The sequence below is a fragment of the Buceros rhinoceros genome, unplaced genomic scaffold (assembly GCF_000710305.1).
Source record: "Buceros rhinoceros silvestris isolate BGI_N320 unplaced genomic scaffold, ASM71030v1 scaffold42603, whole genome shotgun sequence".
NCBI lineage: Eukaryota > Metazoa > Chordata > Aves > Bucerotiformes > Bucerotidae > Buceros > Buceros rhinoceros.
The window spans coordinates 15,244-35,285 of record NW_010402637.1 but is presented as its reverse complement, the minus strand read 5'-3'; the positions used below and the strand labels follow the sequence as shown (position 1 = coordinate 35,285).

The window sequence follows — 20,042 nt, the reverse complement described above, 5'->3', positions numbered from 1 at the left end:
CATCAACACACAGAGACCCTCTGAGCTGCTTTTGAGACAGAAAACAACCAGGTGAAGCAGAGCTAATCAGAGTCTCTGCCTTGAGCAAAGCACTAACTCACCTCTTATCTTGACCCAAGATCTCCATTCCACAGACCCCATGCCCTAGAGAGCAACTCCTACTCTGTCTGGGCAAAGCAGAAACCTTTCCTCTCTGTCCAGGCAGGAACTCCTTCCTCTGCACTGGGGGTCAACATCTGCTTGCTCCTCTTAGAGAAGGCTCCAAGCTCTGAGCTTCCCCCCGACACGCATCAGAAAGCTCTCCCGGCCTCTCCTTTGTCTGTTATTGCATGGATGCTGTTTCCTGTGTTTATTCTTCTTGTCTGGCTGGCTGGCCTAGAGGGTCTCACCTGCTGGAAAAGTGCCATTACTTCTCCATCTGCACCCTGACCAAGGATTAGCAAAAAAAAAACCAAATAGCCTTAGGTCACTTCTAGTTTCCTTAGGATGCCTGACTACCAGCAGAGGCCAAAGGCCACAGGTGCTGAGAGCAGGTTCCTGTGCATCTTACCTGGAAGCTGACATCAGCAGATGTGTCTCTTTAAGAAGCAGAACAGGGACATGTATTTTACAGCACTGGGATTCATCTGGCGTAGAGAAAACACAGCCACCTGGAAAACACCAACCTCCTGGCTACATCCACGTGCCTTCAGACAGTGTGAACACGTCTGCGCAGCAGAGTGCAGCCTCTTCCAAGACCTGACTGATACGCAGGCTTCGGCATTCGGTGTCACCCACATGTCACTGACATCCCAACCCCAGGATGCAGCCTCATGTTTTTGACAGGAGGAAAGCATTAAACTCTCCCTGGGAGGATTGTATGTCCCACACAGTGCTTCCAAATCAAATGCTGGTCGAAAGATCCTCCTGCAAGGGAATCAGAGACTGCTGTTAGCATACAGAGCACATCCCTCCCTCCAGCCACACAGGGAAAAGCTACAGGAATGTTGCTGCTACAGTTCTTTTGAAAGTCCACAGAAAGGGACAGACAGCCCTTGCGTCTCGGATAAACAACTTCTGCTTCCTGGGTCTGGCACAGGGCAGGAAAGGAGGGATCACCTGCAAATGCAGAACTTAGGATGGGAGGAAACTTGCATGGGAAGCAAGTGCTCAGAGAAAGCAGCTATAAAGATTTCTGATTAATAGCCTTGATTCCCAAGCTTTGGCTCAATCCATAAGGAATAGGGGAACTTGGGTTTAATTTAGTTGCAGATGAATGTTACTGGGTTAGTTCTGCAGACTGAAAGGCCTCAGTGCAAGTTAGGAATATTACTGTATATTTCCTCTGGAAGGAAATCAAAATGCTATTTCTCATGAATTCAGAAAGGATGCAGCTGTAGAACAAGCAGCTGACTCTCAGCTTTAGTTGTGGCATTGAATTACCAATGGTGGGAGAAAAGACTATTTCTGTTTTTCTAATGCAACCTTTAGCATTTTGATCCTTCTGGAATTAGAGGAGGATCTTGAGGAGGGTCTGAGATATTTTGTCTCCACCCTATTCTGTTAGTGCTTTTGGCATGAATAGAAAGGCAGGAAACACTTGGAATACTGGATTGCTCCCAAATGGCAGGCACCTCAGAAACGAGGCCGCCAGTCGTCCTTTCCTTTAAGGTGCTCACGTAGCCCAGCACCCCGGTGCCAGTGCTAGGTACTCTCCTCATACGCTGCCTTCGAATCATCCTTGTGAATTAACTGCAGCTCTCCCCCACAGCCTCTCTGGGACTGGGTACACAAACATTAGCCCTCTTCTCCCCAGTGCCTTTTGGCTCTGCAGAGTAACTTCACAGTCGAAGGTGTTACCGTCACAGAGCCCTTCAGTTCAGCAGCACACGATTCCCATTGTCTGCAAAGCAGCCCTGTATATCACAGCCCCTGCCACTACGTCTAGCTCAGAGAACATGACTGTGACTGTTCACAATCATGGTTTACAGAGGAGACGGCATGGCAGGGATTCACTCGGCAGCAGGCAAATCTCAGACCTGCCATTCCTGTCACCTGCAAAATTGGCCATATCCTCTGGTGATGGAATTGTTTAATATCACAGGATCCAGAGTGCATGGCAGGGCTGCTCAAAGACATTAATAGAGGAAGCAATACTGTTCAATGCTGACTTCAATGCTTGATGGGTTATACAGTAATGTGAAAGGATGGGAGTCCTCTTTGCCCCAAGATTCACATCACTGCAAACAGCGCTCTTCCTGCGCAAGCCATTTCATTTCTTTTTATGGCCCAGTGGCAAAAGGTTGTATCAGCATGGATTCAAAATGACCTTCATCCAGCTTGGATCAGCATGGTCAGAGATGCCAGGTCCAGTGCACCTGCCCTGCAGAAGGCTTCAGCATCTGCCACTGTTCAACCCTTCAGCACACCTCCAAAATAGGAACTTGGCAAACAAAGCTAACAGAGTGCATTGCTAAGCAGAACATTCTGCCGAGTCCCAACACCAGGACTGCATGTTATAGGGCACTTGCCAATTCCTGAGTCAACTTTATTTATTATACACTAGAAAGGTCATGATGAATCTCAAAAGATAAAATCTGTGTCTGTCAAGCCACCTTCCTTATTTTCATTGGCCCAGACCCTCACGTTCCACACCAACAATAACAGGACATGGGTTCAAGAGGCACCATGAGTGCAGCTTACCCTGAGATGGCCCAGGCTTGTTTTGCATTCTTCATAGAACTGATCCAGGCTGCTCAATTCTCTTTATTAGGACTTCTGGGTTTTTTTTTCTTTCCTGGATGCAATCACCAGACTGCACAAAAGCCTTGCATCCCTAGGAAGCGCAAAGCACAGGCACAAGCTTTCACAGCCCAGATGACGCCAAATGGCCAAATGATGCAGCTGTAAGTTCTCCAACATGAAGTATCCAACTGAGATAGGCTTAACTCCCGTTTTGAAATAATATCCTGGACTAGCACCAGCCCAAAAGACATCCCCATGACCTCATCAACAGCTGAGGCAGCAAGATACCCCATGCATGGATTTTCTTCATTCTCATTATGAGCTGTTATCTAATCTTCTTGCCTTAGGTAAAGCAAAAAAACCCAGAGCTGCCTGGGGTGCTGGGTAAATCCTTGGCGAACAAAGCCTGAGTGACTGCAGCTCCAGTGCTGTCAGTGTCCAAGCTAGCAGGTTTAAAGACTGCACTGGACTCTGTGGAAGTTACAGTCACCTCTCTGGATTGCAGCTGGACACTCCCAAAACCCACAGTCTCAGGTTTGGAGTTCAGTGCAACAGGCTCAGACCACACAGCATGGATCTGCACTCCAAATAACCTCATCTTCACACGGTTTATTCTGAACATGCAGACTGAATGCTCTTTTCCCAATCCACACCTTTCACTTGCTGACAAATCACTATGGTATTCTCAGACCCAAACTTTGCTTAGATAATTTTCTTTGATGTGTTGCAAGGACTTGAAATTAATTCCTGTTTTTCTGAGATCCGGGTAATACTTTCCAGTCACTTTGCAGGATCTCACAATGACTACTGCAGTCTCACAGCAGAGAAATGATAGTGCTTGTAAGAATGACACATGTGACAGCCAAAGCCCTTCAACAGCCCAATCCACTGGGTCATTTATGAGGAAACATCTCCAATATTCAGAAGTGTCCCACTTTTCTTCTCAGAACATCACTGAAGAGGAGATTGAAAAGTCAGAGAGCAATAATACAGCTCCACTTACTATTCAGTGAGACTTCAACCTCCAGTGAGTTGCATCATCTAACCTGAGGTGCTTATTTGTGGGATCAGTGAAGTGGATTCCTCCCAGGATCACGCTGAGCTGGCTGAAGTCTCTCTCCTGAACAAACACATGGGAAATCTCACTCCTCACTCGGTCACTTCAGTCAAATGCAAGATAGTGGGAATCTTTCCAGTGAAAGTAAATTATGAGGTCCACAGGGCCTCGAAAGAGGTGCTCAGATCTTTTAACTCCCCAAAACTTCTCCTTGAAACATACGATGTTCAAGAGCACAGCAGGCACTTGTATGTACTATTCTTAGCAGCAAAGGCTTCCTGTTTGGGGGCAGAAGCGGCAAGGAAAATCCTGCTGTTTTAAATACTGTGAAAAACTTTTTAGCCAAAAATACTATCCAGCCATTAGCAGAGAAAACACCATCCTCCACAGCCCCATCCTACTTCACCATTCAGAAATGTCATCAGTTCCCCGGTGCTGCAGTAAATATTACACTATTGAGCTATATTCTCCTCACACACAGCAGAAGCCCTGCAAGCTCTAGTTTCTCTCAGCAGAGATTTCCAGATCAGGCCAATTGTGTTGTTAAACTGGGAGCTCTTTCTGTTCTTTCAAGTACTTGCTTTCTTCCCGGGGCCAGGTACTGCCATTGTTTCCCTGGGCTCCTGCAGACGCCCATTGTTCCTCCCAGCTCCCTGCCTTTGATGCTGCAGAACAAAATGCACAGTGTTTGTGAAAGGAGGGAAAAATCAAAAAGCTTTTCAATTACACAGTTGGTTGAACAGCTTGAGCACAGCTGGCCACAGAGCACCAGGGTGCCAGCACCTCTCCACAAATGGGGGCCTCCAGTAAGCTCTCTAGCCCAGCTACAAAGCGAACCAGAAGAGGGAACGACCAGTAGTAGATGGTTGTCTGGTGACCTTTGATTTTATCACTCCCCAAATCCAAATGTTGCTGAATTGTACAGACTTCCAGGAGACTCCTCACATGCACCGGAAAAAGATGGAAATTAGTCCTGCTTCATCCTGCAGCATTGCTCAGAATTGACTTGAGAGACACGACAGCAGCATCTACGTTCACTGCCTCCATTTCCAGGCTACTCTGGCTGACATCGGGCTGGGGCTAGCTCAGCCTGAGTGGCACTGGCAGAACAGGACAGAGGTCTGAAATTGTGACGGTCTTACAAGGAGGTCTGAGGTTCGCCAGCAGTGCCATGTGGAAGGAGAGCCAGCAGGCTGTGATGCTCCAGTCGCAGCTGACAAAGTGTTTCATGGTCCAGTTATGGACCCTTCAGGTCCTGCTACGTCACACAGCTCCTGACACTCTAGTGGTTTGGGCAATGACAGTGCTCTACCTTGTGTTCAGTAGGCAGCTGTAAACATTTTCTCTTACTGACAAGATGACAGATCCCAGGGTGTCAGAGATGTGCGGGGTCTTCTAGTCTCTCTGGGTGTGTGACTGTAGTCCATGCTAATATCTTCTGCAAAAGAATAGGCAGCGCCAGGGAGAGAGTTCTCCGGAAGGATCGATCTATGGAAAAAGCTAATAAAATAATAAGAAAACACTTGCACAAAAAAGGGCCAGCCAGCCGGATCTTCCTGGGACAAAGCCACTCACACGCTCTTTTACAAATATATTTTATTATTTTAACGCTTATTAAGAAATGTAACCAAGACAGACTCAGCAGCACCAGTGGCTCCTCACTGCCCAGCAGTCTGATGACTTCACAGATACAAAAACTTCACAGATTCAAAAAAACCTTTGGTCAACGCACTTTAAATACATTTGCATGCTCAGATTCTCCCACACCCTTCCCTCCCATCCCACTGGTAACTGACAAACAGAGGGAAACAACAACTATATTCATAAGACATTTAAATTAAAAGAGTAATTGTTTAATAATGACAGCGTGTGCAGCAGGGTGTTCATACTGTCTTGGTTTGCAGACCACAGAGACAACCACTCCACAGGACGGGGCAGAAACACCAGCTCCTGAGACAGAGTGGGGGAAGCGAAGGATGTTCTCAGATCAACAGGTTCCAGTCTTGATTTTAACACAGCCTTGTGTGAACAGTCCCAGCAGGACAAATAAGACAGGGAGTTCCACACAACATTGCCCCAGTTTAGGGATTCTCAGTCTGTCAGGGTTAGTCAGTTCTCATGCAAATGAGGAACTGGTGTGATTTTAGTTACTCTTGATGTGTTTTACTGTAAAGACGGCCAAAAGCTCAGGGCTAGAAAGGAAAAACTCTCCGATATGACTCAGTGCAGTTTGATACCCAAAGCAAACTATGAGAGAACTGTTAGGCAGCAAAACTTAAACATCGCTAGAGAGTATTCTACAGTTGTAATGCATCGCAGCACTTGGAGCATGCTCATCCTTCCCACAGAACATGGCCGAATTGGTTGGTTTGTAGGTAGAACTCATGTTCATGAAGCAGAAGGGCTTTTGTTAGACCTGGACACACTCATGAAATGAGACAAACTATCTGCAAAGGAGATAATCTGTAAGAACCACCTCCATCTCAGTCACAAACAGACCATAGGACATCAGCCCTCCACACGTCAGGCAAGGCTGACCCTCTGCTGCAGCGATCCCAGGAGAGCTGTACATCCTTCCCAGAGTCCTTTCTCAGCAAGTCACACCTTGGTCTCATGCCAGCACCATCCGTGCAATCCCCAGCACTTCCAGCACATCCCTGCTCTCCTGAAACCCTCCCTAACACCAACCCTACAAATCTTCCTCGCCACCAAGATTTCCCATCTAACCCTAACCCTCCAATCTCTCCCCCACCTTAGGGAATCTTCTATATCCACCGACATCCCTTGGAGCCTCATTTCAAAGGATAATCGAAGATTCAGACTAGTCCATGTAACACCCAAGTCCATCAGCACAATAATCTTCCTAGCACCAACTGTGATCAGTGGCAAACCCTTTCTCTCTAAAGCAACCCCAGTTGTCCCACAGTGCCAAACCACTTCTCACTTCAAGAGCTGCAGTTCAAGCTTGCGCAGAGCTTTGAAATATTACTGATTCAAAAGAAACTCTGCAGAACAAAGCTGTGAGTGCATTTATTTGCACACACAAAAAGCAGTGCCCTATTGAGGAGATAGCTGCAAGAAGAACTCTTGATAAAATTACTCCTGGCAACTGAGCAGACTTAACTTTCTCCAAAACCCTATAAAGCAAATAAACCCTGGAGCCTAAGAGTCTCCAGGGAATGGTGAAACTCGCAGAATGCCCTCATGCCAAAGAGGCACCACATTTCTCCATGGGTCTTGAGTAATTTTTAGTAAGATGTTCCAGTCCAATAAAATCACTTTCTTCTTACCCCAGCTCTTACTCTCTGCACCTTGGATTCTCAAGGTGGTCTTCTCCAGCCCCTTCTGATGATCACCTTATTCTTCCCTTTGTCTTGGTAGCATCTTTGTTTATTCAACAGCTAAATACTCTCCAGCTGGAATGGAAATGGGGATATGAGTGGAGAGGTTAGGAAATAAATATTTAACTTTCATTTTTCTAATGACCCCTGCCCTATGCAGTTTGGAAGAGAGGTACTTTTTTCAAGGGTGGAGAGCACTGACAGGAGAAGGAAAGAGCATACTTCATTGACCGGACCATAAAGCTTTTTTTCTTTCTTAAAAAAGAAAGCCTTGAAATCATGACCTCTAGGAAACAAGAAATAAGAAATCCAAAATTCTGTTCAAAAGGCTCATGCTCCCCCCAACTGTTTCAGAAACATTTTCTGAATGTCCATCTCAGACATATGTTTGCCAGAAGGCACATAGCAGTCGGTGCAATTGCCACCCCTTCCTTCCTGTGACTACACACTTTCAACTCTATATAGAACACGCTGCCTCCTTACCCCCACTGCACTTCCTCCTGCACACATCCCCCAGCTCCTTCACACACCCTTTTCATTTCAAATCTGGATCCCTAATAGGGACTGGACACCCTTGGGGGCATCTCAAACAGCAATAGAAAAGCTAATTTCAAGAATCTGGAAACTCTGTAAGCTCGCATGGTGATCTGGTTGGGCAGGTAAGTTTTCCAGAAGGACAATCCTAAGTCTCTCGCATCGACAGAGATTGCTTCTTGGGGCAACCAAGCAAGAAGCTGGTATAATCGAGTGTGAAGAAGCTCCAGAAACAATAGGAAGCATCCAACCCACATCAGCTGTTAAAAGTCTGATGCAACGTGGCACAAAACATCCCTTTACAATGGCAACTAAAGCTCAACAGGAGACTCTTTTGCACTCGCGTATGTTCCAGCACATAAGTGATGCTGGTATTTTCCCACACTTCCTTCCCCGCTCTGCTTCTTTGTGGACCTAATTGTTACTGACGTGAATACCGGATGTAATCTTGAGTTATTCTTAGAAACATTTCAGCTTCCAGCTGAGGCCTGAAGAGATCAGACCCCCATTTTCCTGACTGAGTTCCTCTACCACTGTTCCAGGAGGTCAGAGGAGCCATCCCACAAATAACCTACAGAAATATTCCATCCAGAAAGATCAAGAGTAACAAGATCCCAAGTCACCTTACAGAGGAACTACCTACGACGTCAGTCACAGAGAAATGGCTTAGTGTTTGTTAATGGTGCTGGAGTGATAATCCACTCCTCTGACGTCAGACTGTGTGGAAAAGCCATGCCAAGAAAGCAACAATTCAATTAAACTGTGAAGTCTATTGTTCTACAAACTTGCCTGTCTTACTGCTAAGGATTGTGGTTGCAACCACATCTTTTCATCCATTTCACAGTAAGCTTCATGCTAGCCTGGAGCAGTTACGTACTTGAACACATATAGCATTGTAAGTACTCCCCACCTTCATGCAAGGAGACTGGCAAAAAGAAAAGTCTTCTCAAAAAAAAGGTGACTTTTCATTTTAATGGTTCACAATATAGTGAACTATAACAATAGTTAAAATAAACATGGAATAAGAACACACGAGCCTAACCTGCTCTTTCTCAAATATCAAAATCCAGTTCCCCTTTCCTTTCTGAAAATGAGATTATTTGGCTTTTGAAATGTTAGTGGACAATCACGTGGAAGAGCCAGGTTTGAGGAATGGTATTTCTTATGTTTTCAGCTAGGGAATAAGCTTCAGATCCCTGGTGTTACCAGTTTTAGTTTTCTAGTAGGACCATTACTGCTTGTCTCTCCAGAAAGCTGGTGGTATTTGGCATGGATTCTTTGACTGGAAAGAAAAAACAGACTATCTTTAGATAGAATTCAAGCTGATGCATTGTTCTGCTGTCCTTGAGCTATCAGCCTTCGTAAGTGATACAGAAAACGATCACCTCTACAACAAACCACATCAGTCGCAGCAGCACAGATTTGCTTGTTCTCTCATACAGGCAGACTACTGCAGTTTCTAAGCTGATTTCCACTACTACTGACACCTTTCTGAGAGTAGGAACGTCTTCTAAGCAGACAGACCCAGCTGTGGTGGCCGCTGCACTGCACGGACACACCAGGCTTCAGAGTAAAGCACATCAGGAAAAAAATGAAATCACAGGAGAAAAGGTGTTTAAATAGAGCTCACTGAAATTCCAGAAGTGCGTGCTAGGTATGTGTGTGTGTTCCTCCCTACTCCAAGAAAGAAGAAAAAATCCCACAGCCTTTTGAGTGAGGATAAAAAAAGACTCAAATATGGAAAATTAGCTCTCCTCACACACGTCTGACACCATGTGCATTCTAGGAGCTCAGGGGGACAAGCACAGCGACAGGGGGAAAAAGCAGACAGTGCCCACGAGCCTTCAGACAGCTCCCACACCCAATAGCTCTTCACAACACCTCGGGGCACAACCACCCTGGTGACACAGACCACATCCTGGCCTGCTTGTCTACTGTCTGCAGCACCAAGTCCTGCTAACAGCACTTTTGCTAAAGGAAATCCATACTACAGACTCTGTTTTCATTATTTGTTAGACGAAGTGGAGGTTATATTTGCCCTGTGCATCTGGAATGAGCACTCAGGGAACGGATATGAGTTCTTGCCATCTTTTATAACTTAACATAAAGTAATCTTATCAAGACAAGAAAAAAAACCACATTCAAGCAACCTGTTGCAGTATAAGCTTTAAAAATATGAACTGAAAGACAAAAATGCCATGGTTGAAGGTATCCAAAGTTTGCATCAGGTAAATTCCTTCCCTGTCCAAGCAGCTGCTGGCATCCTTCCTGACCAATAGATGTTGCTATCCCCATGCTGTTTGTTGCAGGGCCAAAGTACAAAAAGGCCTCTCTCCCTCTTGCTCCTTGCCATTCAGTGAATACTTCCAGCCATGCTTCTACCTCTGCTGGTAAAGACAGCAAAATCGACACACAACCACAGGTACACGGTACAGCATAATGTCATGATGCGTCCTGCATCAGCAGAGTCTCCCAGTGCTAACTTGGAACACCATCTTTGACCTTGGTGCTGCTCCTGGTGACAGGTCATTGATGGGTAACGTGTCTCTCCTTCCTTAGTCCGTCCATTTCAGTGGTCTCTTGGCTTTTCTCCAGTCTGGTATTTAGGATCATCCCAACAGTCCTGGATTGGGACCCCCTTCTCCACAGCAATCTGAATACACACTTCTCCCCCCACCCCCCAACCTCTCTTTCTGCCGTGGCAAAGGTCACCAATGAAAAAAAAAAAAATTCTACCAGGAAGACTTTGAAAGTCTCATCAGGAAACATCAGCTGCTGCGAAGGCTGCTCTTTCCAGGTCTGAGTAAGACATCTGGGCATCAATTAGCTCTTCACTGTGAAGCTCCCTGTTCATGCAGGCATCTGAGAGAATCCCATTTTTGCAGGAATGTGGGAGATGCCCATTTAAGTCCACATCCAGAGCATTTCCATTCTGGTGCCATTCCAAACCAGCTTTGCATTTGTTTAGGTCCTGTTTTTCAGGATCCCTGTGGATCTCTCCATTGGTGTATACCTCTAATGCATACTCACTGATTCGTATGCTGGCGTTCTCTGCGTCCCCACCATGCATGGAAGTCCTAGAGTTGGCTGCTCCTGCCTTGAATGGCTCCTTCCGGCCCAGGATATGCTGGCTGATGATTTTACGGAAGGTGTATCGGAACTCCCTGATTCGGTAGGCATAAATTAGAGGATTTACGACCGAGTTGGCATGAGACAGAATAATAGCCAGATACATCAGCCAGAGGGGAGCATGGGCACAATTTGGGCAAAAAAGGGTAAAGCAGTTAATAATATGTAGTGGAAGCCAGCAGACTGCAAACAACCCAACAATGATGGCTAAAGACTTAGCTGCGTGGACTTCCTTCTGCAAAGTGGAGCGAGAACGTTCCCCATGTACCATCTTGTTCTCCATCTGCTTGAGCTGTCGTCGGGCTGCCATGAAGATTTTCAAGTAGATACCAAACATGAGAAGGAGGGGCAAAAGCACACAGGCAAAGAAGTTGTAGTAGACCATGTATTCCATGGTGACCACAGCCTCAAAGAGACATGCCACCATACTGTTGCTGCAGTTGATGGGAGAAGACTTATTGGAACTCAGCTCTTCTATATGGGCGCGATTGTGCCACCCTAACATTGGTGTCAAGCCGATGATGAAAGATAATACCCAGCAGATGGCAATGATACCTTTAGCTCGAGATCCAGTCACCAAGCCATTGTACCTATAAAATAGAGGAAATGGAATTACATCAGTATCATTCAACAGGCCTCTGATGCCCAAGCAACTTCCCAATGTCCCAGAAGACAGCAAGAAAGGTGCCTGCTTCTTCAGATGGGCCTTTGAACTGTGGGGCAGAACCCACACAGCGCAGCACATCACAGCACTCCACAGTGACGTTGTATGCCACCTGTTTCCCTTCCTTTCCTTTAGGCAGTGAATAGGTGACAGAAAAGCAGGGAAATTAATGCAGTTTTTATCCGTGTCCCTTCACCCCACCAGCCCACTTGGTCATGCACATAGATCTTGCAGCCTGGATAATCAACAGCACTGCTCTGACCCTTGGTGATGAAGACCACCATGGCCCTCTTGCTGAGGTAGCTTCTCCTTTCTGGCAGAGAAGCAGCCTTGTAGCATGCAATTGCCTGGTCTCTCCTGCTGTAGATCTGCAAGTTAAATGGCACAAAAGAACTTGGAGGTACCATGCCATTGGCCTTGTGTCCATGTTCACGTGTGCTCCGGGGAAACTCTGCTGACTCAACTGCAGAAGCCAGGCTGGCGTTGCCTGGCACAGCACCTTACTCTGCTCCACAATGGCACTTTCCACAAGGCCAGCACCACCAGCCTTCCATATATAACTGAGACAAGTCAGCTGTTTTCCTCACCAGCCCAGACCCCATGTCTTTCTCAGAAAGGAGGAATCAAGCTGAGGTCAGTGCTCTGACTACAGCTGGACTGTACTGCACACACCAAAGGGGACTGCAGTGGTGGAGGTATTGAAATGCCTGGCTCAAGCCAGTGCTCTTGGCAGTAAATCCTCCAAGATATGCTGAAAGAGACAAGCAACATGGTAAGAATCTGGCAGTGCAGCAGAGACCTTGGTTTGTTTGAAATATCGGCCAGTTCCCAAGGTCTCACAGGTTACTGTGAGTCCTGAACTGACTCCACCAGTTCTTCTCTCTGAAATGTAAATCAAGGCAGCAGTTTAACATTTCAATGCAATTTCCTTCCCTTGGTAACGCTTAGCATGGAAAGTAGATGGCCTGATTCCCACATTGTCCAGCACGGGTCCCACACTGTAGCTGACCCCACACGTCCACAATCAGACAATGGTAGCACTGGGCTCTTGGTGTTTACCCAATGCTTCTTCTCCCTCTGTCCCCAGAATTATCTCCGTAAACAAACGTTAAAAAAAAAAATCCAAAAAGTCATAGATTTCTCTCCATCTCTCAATGAATTTGTAACTCCCCCAGGCTCATGATTCTATCCCAATGCAAGTTCAAAACAGGGAAGGAAAAAGGCTGCTTTTGCTGGGCACAGGACAACAGTACAGAATGGAGACCCTGCGTGTCTTTAAACCCCAGCTGATGGGCAGGGTACAACCTGGCTCCACACAAGACCCATCAAGCTAAGTCTTCCTTCCTCAGCTGCATTTCAAAATCAGAAAAGAGGGTGTGGGTGAGGGAGCCAACCACACGATTCCCAGTACCCAAAATGCACTGAAATCCTCCCCCCAGAAATGAGGGAGGGATTCAGTCGATTCTGCGAGATAAAAAGGTTTCTTCAGCAAGCAGCGGATCCTGCTCAGTGCTTAGGGCATGCTAAGGGCACAGCACGGATGGTAGCATGGAACTGCTCACATCAGACCTCATCCACAGAGCAAAAACAGCATCTGTGCTTTGAAAAGTACACTTGGGGAGCACGAGATTGGCTGAAGGAACTTGAAGCTTGGAAAAACAGAAAACAAAATACAAAACCTCAAAACCCTGCAGCCCTGCAATTGGCTGCATCACGTCAGAGGAATTTTGAAATTGTGCAGCTGTTATCCCACGACTAGAGATGTCCCTTCCCTTCCACTAAAAATATATTCATTACTGCTCCAGGCAAACACCCTCCCACTTCTCCCTCCCTCTTACCCTCTGGGGATTCCCATGCAACAAACTTTATAAGGCTTAGGAACAGCACTTAACCCAAGCCTGCTTTGCAGTGGCAATTATCAGTCTATCAGTGAGGGCATTTCCATGATGCACGAGAGAAAGCTCACAGCATCTCGTGACATAGCGTGTGACACTATGTTGACCAGGTGCCCACTTGGTGTTCATTTGCTTGGGAGAGTTTAATTTCTAGGATCCACAGGAAGCACCTCTTCCTGACTTGTCTGAGGTAGGATTATTGTCCCAACAGACCTTCCTGGACTCATTCCTTTTGTCCACTTAAGAGACGTCACCAGGCCAGCACTGAAGAGTTGTGCCCCTGTGTGAGCATCTTTCCAGGCTCACAGCTGCCAGGCCAAAGCTACTCTCTGTATCCCCAGTGCTGTACAGCTCTACATGCTAAGCTCAGGGCTTCCAGGAAGCATCACATGTACTGTGAGCTGCTGGCACCTTTGCAGGAAACACAGCCTGTGGACAGGAGCTGGTCACACCTACAGCCCATGCATTGCATAGTTGGCAGGTGACTTTGTAGCGTGTCTGATGTGTCTAGACAGCACTGTTCTCATGCTTTCTGGAACATACTGGACTTGCTACACAAGCAACAACTTCTGCTTGTGAAATTCCAGACACAAAGAACATTAGTGCAGGGGGAACTCACTGTGGAGTTGAGCGTGGGGATAGGGTCACCTGGCTTCTCCAGAAAATAAAACCCACTTTTGCAAACACATAAAAATGTGGATGTTTTCCCCAAAATAATTTCACCTGCTCTGCTGCTCTCCCAACCATTAGGCTGGCAAACTGACTCCAGGAGAACAGCTGAATGTGAATGTACAACTCATCTGTGCTGCCTAGAATAACTTGGCTGAGGATGTGATGCTTCTAGGTCCTTGGCCTAAGCTCTGTGACATCAAGACGATTCCTGCACAAACTGTAGTACCTCACCAGTCTGATTCATAAACTATGAAGCTGGGTGGAAGACAGAGCTTGCTTAAGAACCACTGGGTCCTCAGGTAGGAATTAAAATCCTTCCATACCTTGCACGATATGTAACTGGTCTAACTCATCATCACAGCATCCAACTAGCCTGCTGCTTGTCTTCCAAACCCACCTCTGGCTGACAGAACTACACATCTTGGCAAGATGGCTCTGCCACACATGGAGCATGTTTCAGACATCTTTACTGCATCATACCAGAAAGCTCATGCTCAGTGTTGAGGGCACTGGGCTTTGATCTGAATTCCAGCAGTGCTCAATGTTTTTCAACAAATCGCCACAAACCACTGATCACCGAACGCATCCATGCCACAGCCCACACCTCAGGCAGCTTCAGTCACAGGGGGAAAGACAAATGGAGGGTATTCTATCCCTATATTAAGTGTATCTGGAAATGAGAGACACTGACAATCCCCAATCATCCAGGAAAGCTTGCGGCAGAGCAAGAAATCAAACCTCGACCTTCTCGGGCACCACCTAAACAACCATTTCCCAAAGCTCTCGGCCAAGCAACTTTCTCCCCTGTTACCAGGTGCTAAGTGATACTAGTGCTTGTCTGTGCTATGGAGACAAGTAGGGTGGGATCCCACAGCTGGGCACAGGACTCTAAACAGCTGAAGCAGTAACAATGGGCAGGCACCATTTTTGTGCTTGTGGCATGAGCAGCTTCTAAAACCTTGGTAACAGCAGGTTATGAACAACTGGCATGCCCATGCCTGTTCAGCGGAGGAAGTGAATTAGTCTTCTTTCATAATAGGCTGAATCTGCCCATCACCTATTTGACACAAACATGAGGGCACGTAGGAAATAAAGCCTAAAGGTTATGGTGAGCAAAGAAAGAAGTAAGTCCGGATGTGGCTCAAAGTGACAATAAAACATTAAATCTCTGATTCACTAATTATGATGCTCATAGATGAACATTTGAGAAGGCAACCCTAGAGAATTAAAGCAACTGCTGAAACAGAATGTTCTCGGCACAAAGATCACTTCATTCAGCATTTGTGTTAATCTCCCCTGTTTCTCCTACCCCAGACTTTGAGAAGCCAGTTCTTCATGCCCAGCTCCCCTAGCCTCTGGCAGAAAAGCATCCCAGTGCCAACTCAAGCTGCAGTTTCAGCCACCACTACAGGAGATAAATCTGTCCAAATGTTCCAGACATCAGTAGTAATAGTGGCACAATAGTAATGCTTTCCCAGAGAAGCATCCCAGCTTAGACAGTCATCTCCAAAAGCAACTTTCCTCAGAGGAAAAGGTCTGCACTTCAGCAAGTTCCTGTAGTTGGCACTGTATGACCTGCGTAAGTATTTATGCCACAAGTGAATGCCTGAATCCAGCATACAGAGCAAGCAGAGACTGGAGAAAACTGTTCTGTTTGGCTCCAGAAAGAAAATTTTCTCCTCTCCTTCCAGTGCATTGGAGCTACCTGTCCTTCACCATGGGAGTATCTTTACCACAAATGCCTGCATAAGAACATGTGGCTGGGCACTGTGCCCACAGAGCATTTGCTGGCACCAAAGAGCCTGGAAAGCGGCAATTATTCTTGGCCCATGACTTCATCCTGGAGCTTGGAGTCGCAGCCAGTTTTGTTCAGAACACCCAGGGATTTTATATCAGTGTGCACAGGTTTTCAGGTACCTGCCACGTTAGAGAGACAGTTCAGCTTTTCTCCTAGACCAATGGCTTGAACTCTCTTCCCTGGGAGTGCTTTCTTGCCACTTTCAGAGTGTTACATTCATGTAAAACCTGGCAGAATTCAGCAAAGTGTTTGAGAACTTTTGGAAAGTTTATAAATTCTACACAATGTTCTAATCATTTGACAGGTAGAACCCAGAAGACATTCACCAATCAGTTTTTATTAGTTTTAAATTTTACCTACAGTCTTTCATTACTGCAAATTTTTGGGGGGAGGGTCTTATAGCCACAGAAGAATCAAAAGGTAACTCTAATTATGTACTGAGGTGTCCAAACCCAAGCAACATCAGAAATCCTTCTCTTCTGTCTCCTTAATACTGACGGTTTATTTGTGTGGGAATACGCATCCACCTATGAAACCACTGCAACATGCGGTCACCTTCCTTCGAACAAATCAGATATTAAACAGTTAAAAAGAAAAGAAGAAAAAAATAGGTTTGGCCCTTTTTGGTTTTTCTAGAGAGAAGGATGTCTGATTTATTATTTAAGAGCATTCATCTAACTAACATTAGGAATGCCTGGTGTTACCTTTCTTGTCCTCTGAGGAGAGAAGAGGCTTCCCCAGGCATTAAAGGGTGGGGTGAAAATGCTGCATCTTTAAGTGGCAGAACTTTTCTTCACATGGTTTGACACATTTTTGAGACAACCAGATATTAGAAAAGGAAAAAAAATGAGGATGTGAGCAGTCTGAATTATATCACATTTCCCTCTTCAGTTAATCAGCTTTCACTTTCTCAGCATGTCTGAGGCTATAAATCTAATGCTTATTCATCCATAAATTCTTAAGGGGAAACACAATCGACAAGCTCTTTGCTCCTCCTGTGAAAGGACAAACCAGCAGAGGACAAGGAGGGGGAGGAACCCATGGATCTACCAGTGGGTTTCAGTATCCAATCAACTCCACCGTTTCTGGGATGGAAGAAGGTGTGCTCTGTTTTTTGAAAAACAAAACAGTGAAACCACTATTGTGCTCAGCGTTGATGAAGTCTGCATTTTCTAAAAGACTCTTTACTTTGGCTATTCCAGGAAATTAAAATTTCAAGACAATATAGTTATAGTAATACCCCCAAACTATAGTTACAGTGATAGGCCCCCAAAATGGGCGGAAATCCAGGATTTAAATCTGGATTTTCTGGCAAGTCATCCCTAGCAATAAGAGTGCTTAAAATGTCAGCAAAAGTCTTCAGAGTTAGCTCATGAGAGATGAGTTAAAGACATTTTTCCTTCCCAAAATCATTCCAGAGGCAAACTCCCGAGGGCTACTCTGCATATGTTTCTTTGTACCATTTATCATTATTTTGGTTTCTAAACTGAAACCTTCTATACGTAGAAAAGTGGAGACAGTCCAATTTATACATAACCAATATCGATAGAGTTTTCTCCGCAACGGAATGGAATAGTTACTCCTTACAACTACATCATAAGTAGAGGCTGCAATAAGTGCAACTATAGGTTTGGAAACCAACAATTTATAGTAATGTTACAGGAGCAGAAGCTTGCTGAGGCAAGGCTTCAGAGAAGGACTACACTGCCCTGGTCCTCTTGGAAAGGCAGTCTCTGCATCTCTAGGGAAAAGAATGCTCTCTGGTTTTGAATCGGAGGTTTGTGTTAATCAGCGTTAAGTGCTGGGTGACCAAAGTACTCGCAAGAGACAGAACTAAATTGCACGGGTCAGCACAAGTGATATAAGCTCAACAAAAGGGAGGATGTCCAAAAACTCAAACTTGAGAGGACAAATCAGAAATCCATTCCATTTTTGCAGCTAAATCTGTTACTCAGGATAGGAAGCGAGACTCTCTGTTCCTGAGAGCATGCTGCATCCTCCTATGGACAAAACGGGAAGGAAGGCGTCTCCTACAGTCTGCCCGCACAGGCCTCTCCTCAGGCTCTCTCTACATCTTTCAAGCTTACTGAATGACTTGGAAGCATTGTCACACAAATTGAAATCCAGCCCACAGAACACAACGCAGCTTCACGCCCACGGTCAGATATATCCCATCACAACGTGCTTCTGGAAAACTGAACTGAGTAGCAGCCTCAGTGCATGTGGCAAAACTTCCCTTTGTCCAACATCAGCCTCCCTGGTTGCACACGAAGTGGCAGCTCGACACATTCAGCTTTCAAGCTCTAATGCTGAAATGCCCTTTTCTTCCTTTACACCCAGAGCAGAGACCACAGAATAACCATCTGCAGGTCTGGGTTGGGACAAGCCTCTGCCTTGACCTAGTACGTGCTTTGCTTCCAGAAGCAGAGCAAATCTTCCCAAGGCCCATTTCTTCCTAGTCTGCTGCTGCTTCTCCCTTCACGTTTAACAGACCCTGAAGAGAAACCTCCACTGACACTCTCCTCAACCCTGCTGCTACAGCTGCAGGTGGGGTCCCCCATTCTCCCCACGGGGAAGGATACGAGTTGACCTCGCCTCCTTTCGGCCCTTCACCTTGCACTGCTTTAGCTCTGTTTTCCCACAGTGATCTTTCTGGTGCTGTTTGCTGCAGCTCAGAGAGCAGGTTATTGAGGTACTGCACGATCCTGACTAAATATGGAATGGCAGCTCCCAGGCAACACCGTTGCAGTGCCATGGGCACATACCATATCAGGACAGAGAAGCAGCAGAAATAGAAGCCACCAGAAAATCCAGTGGTCAAGACAGCCTCCAAGACCTAGAAAAGTTTTACTTTTCCTTCCTTGACTCATCTCCAGATCTGTTGTTTTTACTGATGTTCATCCCTCACCAACCTAACCCCCTTCCGTCCCCACAGCCCAACCCGCGCTTACCTGAGGGGTATGCGGATCGCAATGATTCTGTCAATGGCAATAGCAAGGAGGCTGAAGATCGAACTCTGAGTTAAGACCAGGACAAAGCAGGCAATGAAAAGGCAGCCATAGAAGAAGGCACAGAAGCCAGTGCTGATGGTGATGGCAAAGGGGATTGCCAGCACGCCCACGGCAATGTCAGCAGCAGCCAGGGACACCACAAAATAGTTGGTGACGTTCTGCAAGTTGCTGTTCAAATAGACTGCCCAGCAGACCAGGATGTTCCCCAGGATGGCCAGCACCGCAATGACCAGTTCCAGGATGATGTAAGCTATGTCTGAGAGGAAGTCTTCTTTCCCATGTACTAGCATGGTGAGAGCGACCAGGCCAGTGTGAGAACGTGCCAGAAAAGCTCAGCGTTCATATCTGCAGAGCACTGAACAGCCAAGACACCTTGAAGCTGCCTGGGGTCTGAAGAGCACACAGCTGCCAGCTGGTGAAGGTCGCTCACACGCACCCTTTTCTTGCCATAGCTGTTCAAGATCTTTACAGTAGTCGGTGTCAAGGAAAAGAAAAAAAACAGGGCTTGCCAACTCCAGCAAAGTGGGCTAACCAGATGCAGAATAATTCAAACTCCTGCAGACGAATGGACAGGAGAATATCTCACGTGGACATACACAGCTCTCCAGGCCACAAAGTCCAGCAGGCAACATGACACAGAAAGTGTCTTGTATGGCAGCATCACTTCGGCTTCAACTTTTTGTTTCCTGTTGACAGTCACGCTTCTAGTCATGGCTTCCTGTTAGGTACATACCTACTAGCAGCATCCACCAGTTCTCTTTTTCACCTTTTCCTGCTAGGACTTGGGAAATATTCTCTTCAGTTGAAGCAAACATTCAACTTCTTCATTGGTAGTTTCCTTTAAAAAAAAGAAACAAAACCACAAACCACATATGCTAAGTAATCAGCTCAGAGGAGATGGAAAAAGCAAAATCTCATTCAAGTGGCACATTAAATTGATAACGGATATTAAACAGATCTAGAAGAATACATCATTGAAAAAAACCTCAATTTTTGACTTTTCTGAAAGCTGCAGGGCCAGACCCAAGGTTCAGGAAGGCAGTATTTCACAGTGGTGAGGAGAAACAAGGAATGTTTTGTTTTCAAGGCTACCAAGTGAGCTGGCACTTCAGCAGCTGCTCAATAGTCTGCCCTGAAACATGAGAGCCCCACTAATTACGCCTTGGCAAGTGCTGTGGCTGCACAGAGGAAAGGTGGAGGAGCCTTTTTACATGCAC

At 46.1% G+C, this 20,042-nt stretch overlaps 1 protein-coding gene across 1 annotated transcript; it reads right to left on the bottom strand.

Annotated features, from left to right (window-relative positions):
* Positions 1-10,414: 10,414 nt before the first annotated feature.
* LOC104490414 (adenosine receptor A2a-like) lies at positions 10,415-19,115 on the bottom strand. Its single transcript, XM_010132691.1, has 2 exons — positions 18,766-19,115; positions 10,415-11,375 (listed from the first exon to the last, which is right to left on the bottom strand). Exons 1-2 carry the CDS (start codon positions 19,113-19,115, stop codon positions 10,415-10,417), a joined length of 1,311 nt encoding a protein of 436 aa, XP_010130993.1.
* Between the last annotated feature and the right edge of the window lie 927 nt (positions 19,116-20,042).